General features: G+C 39.5%; 1 protein-coding gene and 2 non-coding genes across 3 annotated transcripts in view; all 3 read right to left on the bottom strand.

The window, feature by feature from the left end:
• The window catches only part of Hspa9 (heat shock protein family A (Hsp70) member 9), a gene marked incomplete in the record, with an annotated part of 14,900 nt that overhangs the window by 1,473 nt on the left and 9,485 nt on the right, over positions 1–3,942 (bottom strand). The window contains 4 exon segments of the mRNA XM_029564112.1: positions 498–592; positions 1,001–1,118; positions 1,679–1,783; positions 2,773–3,000. Coding sequence (XP_029419972.1) covers positions 498–592; positions 1,001–1,118; positions 1,679–1,783; positions 2,773–3,000 — 546 coding nt within the window.
• On the bottom strand, positions 2,059–2,128 carry LOC115070606. Its single transcript, XR_003849753.1, has one exon. It is a non-coding gene; the product is annotated as a small nucleolar RNA SNORD63 (small nucleolar RNA).
• On the bottom strand, positions 3,578–3,650 carry LOC115070605. Its single transcript, XR_003849752.1, has one exon. It is a non-coding gene; the product is annotated as a small nucleolar RNA SNORD63 (small nucleolar RNA).

The following is a 3,942-nucleotide window of genomic DNA, read 5'->3' as shown; positions in this document are numbered from 1 at the left end:
TACTAGGTATCTGGCACATGGCTGTGTTTCTAGCACTCAAGAGGCAGAGGCAGCAGACCTCTGTGAGCTCAAGGTCAGCCTGGTCAACATATAGTGAGTTCCAGGCTATCTGGGGCTACAGGAAAACCCTGTCTCAAGCCCCTCACCCCCAAAAAGGAGGAAGGGGAGGGAAAAAAAAGAAAAATCACCGCCCTCTCAGCTACTTGGGAAGAAAAACATTCCAGATCCAGTATGACGACAGTATGTGTTCTTAATCCCAGCTACTAAGGAGGCTGAGACATGGAGTTGTTTAAGTCAAGCATTCAAGGCCATCCTGTACAATAGAGTAACCTGTGCATTACACAACAGCAAAGACATTCTACATAATCTGTAAGTCAAGGAAAAAGAATGACAGATTAAGAGGTGGGAAGTGAGAAAACATAAGATCAGCAACATGCCCAAACTCTACTTTCATGTCCCAGCAATTTTACCACAAGCTCAGAAGCAACAGTAATTACCTTCTTTCTCCGGTCCTCCTCAGCATACTTCTCTGCATTTTTAACCATATTTTCAATATCATCTTTGCTTAATCCACCAGAAGACTGGATTACAACTGTAGTAAAAAAGGCATCTCTTTAGTTCTCTTTGTTTACTACCTTAAGAAATAATATTAATTGTAATTGAATGAAACAAATTATGAAAATAATCCTTACTGCCTTAGAATGAGCAAAAAGAATCAAAGACTGCCTATTCAAAACTCCAGCAAACCTGTTTTGCTCCTGCTCATAAATGTAAGACTTCACTCTCTATTACCTGAAAAGGGGAAGTTTCTCAGCAACCTCCTTGCAGGATGGGGGAGAAAAGGTAAACAAAGGGAGAATGTGTCCACTTCACCTTTTTAAAAAATTGGTTGGGACAGGGTGTAGGTGACTAAACCCAGGGCATCAATAACAAAGCACCCTACTAATCTAAGCCCCCAGCTTCTCACCTCACCCTTACAGTTTGAAAAAGGAAGACTTACTCTGCTGTTCACGTCCTGTGCCTTTATCTTTGGCAGAAACATGCACGATTCCATTTGCATCAATGTCAAATGTAACTTCAATCTGAGGGACTCCACGAGGGGCTGGGGGAATCCCAATCTAAAATAAACACCCAGAATGAGCTCCTTTCAGAGAGATGTAATGCTATCATTTTCAAACAGGGTAAACCACTTGCTTCATGAAACAAGTAGGTATCTTCACTTAATGTATAAAACCAAGTTTACAAGTTGTAGCAGTTCCAGTGCTTTGTGAAATCAACAGGGCTTCTACCAAGGTTAGCTAGAGCAAATAACCATAATGGCTGTATGTACTTGGAGGATAGAATTAGTTAAAAGGAAACCTCTCTACTATAGCAATGCTGACAAGAACCAATAGCTAGTTATCAGATGTCTTTGAAATGAGCAATCAGGACAAGTAATTGATTTAACATGATTTCTAAACATTTCCCTGGCGTTTATAAACTTAGTTCCCAAGGCATAAAGCATTAATTAGTAAGGTTTTCAGGTAAAAATTGAAATCATGGGTTGTGAAATCAATCTACAAAACCTCTTTTCAAAAAATAACACTATCTATATGCCAGCAGTTTATAAAGGTTGAAATACTATCAACTCTACAACAGTAACAGAACCAAGCACAATATTCAGACTCATAATACTTACCAAAGTAAACTGTCCAAGAAGTTTGTTGTCTCCAGCCATCTCTCTCTCACCTTGACACACTTTAATTTCTACTTGAGTCTGTCCATCAGCAGCTGTAGAAAACACCTAGGAAGAAAGAACACTTCAAGTTGGCATTCTAAACTATTCCCTTATATAGTACAAAGGCTAACTAGAGAAATCAATTCATATTCTAATACTGGTTCCTAATGTACACTGCTCTCAGAACAAAGGCTTATGTCTTATAAGGAGCAAGATTATGATTAGTAGCAAATACGCTGTACAAAAATAAATTTTTAGTCCAAAAGGCATTAAAACAAGATCTAAAATGTTGAAAGCTGCCAGTCTGGTGGCAATAAGAACCAGAAACTGGGAATCGATTATGTGCTGAGTCCTAATAAGTCACCACATATTTTCCTTCAGAACAGCATGTTGACAAATACATCACTGCACAAATACAAAAAGCTATAGTTTTCTAGAAATACTTAAGACTGAGAAAGTTTGAGAATAAAAATTTTTTGGAGACATGGTCTCACTACCTAGTCCAGTCTGTTGATGCTCCTGCCTCTCAAAAGCTGGAATTACAGGCACACACCACCATTTCCAGTCACAAGAATTTTGTGGATGATATTTATGTGTTTTTGTCTGCATGGGTATGATAACGCACTTGTGTGTGCAATGCCCAGAGGCCAGAAAAAGGCATCAGATTCCCTGGAACTGGAGAGATATATAGAAATTAGCCCCCATGTAGGTCCTGAACTGACCAGGGTCCTCTGTCAAAGCAGTCAGTGCTCTTAACCAGTGAACTATCTCTCCAGTCCAAGAAATAATTCTAATTCAAGACCATGCCACACCCATATATCCCTGGTACCTTAGTACTATACAATCCAGCCCTAACATTCACCCAGAAATCAAATTCTTCCTTACAATCATCACTGCTACTTGACATGTAATAACTTTTCCAGGAACAACAAAGGAAACAAGTCTAACCACCCACAATCAGCTAGTCTGGATTTGAAAATAACACGGTTTTAAAGAAAAAGCAAGCACATCACTTAATACTTCTGTTAGGAGTCAGGGGGAAGGACTGCTCTTACCTGGCTCTTTTTGGTTGGAATAGTAGTATTCCTATTAATGAGTTTGGTAAAGACACCTCCCAGAGTCTCAATACCCAGAGACAGGGGAGTGACATCCAGGAGCAGCACATCTGTGACATCACCAGCCAACACACCTCCCTGAATGGCGGCTCCAATTGCTACAGCCTCATCGGGATTGACAGCCTTACTTGGGGCTCTGCCAAAAAGATCTTGCACAGTCTGCTGAACCTGAGCATCAAGGAGAAAGAACCTGTTACCAACATTCAAGGCAACTGCTGGGGTGAGACAGGATGAGCCAAATCTTAAGGGTGATTCAGACCCAAGAATGCCAAATTTTTGGCAATGTTTTGATAAGAATTTCTTATTCTTTGTGTGTTTAAATCCAAGAATTTGCTTCAATTATCTGGCTTTCCACAGAATACATTAATTAAATCGTTTGAAATGGTACAAGGCAAGGAGACTTAAATAAAAGTCTACACTGTATTCTACATTATTAATTGAAAATCAATTTGAAAAGATACAGTAATAATACTATTGCTGAAATGGAGCGTAGTTTATCCTGTAATTGGGGCTAAGAAAAAGTCCTATTAGAACAGCATCTTAAGAGAATTTAACATCAATGCATCCATCCTCCTCCTGAACAAGTCCCTGGACTATTACTCTGGGATAACTTTCTCACACTCATGTGTTTGAACAGAAAAACAACTCATGAACAAAAAATAACCACTAAAAACAAGATCATTAATTCAGGCCTAAGATTATTCTATTGAGCCTACCAAGGAACTAACTGCACCTTCAACAAGCCTGTGCTCAGTTGTTAGTTCTCTACACATCTCTTTTCAGAATGATGTGTTGATTAATAAAATACATCATTGCACAAATCTTTGTTGGAGAAATACAAGAAGTCCCAAGTACTATTCTAGAAAGGCAGGCTCAAAAGACTTCCCAGGGGCTGGCTACTACCAAGGTTTCACAGTTAATCATAAAACCTCAAACTTTGTTCTTAAAAGTTTGGTAAGACTAGGTTTAGGATCCTCCCTGGTAACTTTTTTTTTTTTTTTTTGGTCTTTTTGAAGCAGGGTCTCCCTGTAAGCCCCAGCTGTCCTGGAACTCACTACGTAGACCAGGCTGGCCTTGAACTCACAGAGATCCACCTGCCTCTGCCTCCCT

The sequence above is a fragment of the Nannospalax galili genome, unplaced genomic scaffold (genome assembly GCF_000622305.1).
Source record: "Nannospalax galili isolate Female #2095 unplaced genomic scaffold, S.galili_v1.0 scaffold856, whole genome shotgun sequence".
Taxonomy (NCBI): Eukaryota; Metazoa; Chordata; class Mammalia; order Rodentia; family Spalacidae; genus Nannospalax; species Nannospalax galili.
Note: the sequence above shows the minus strand (reverse complement) of the source record. Positions and strands in the feature narration are given on the sequence as shown.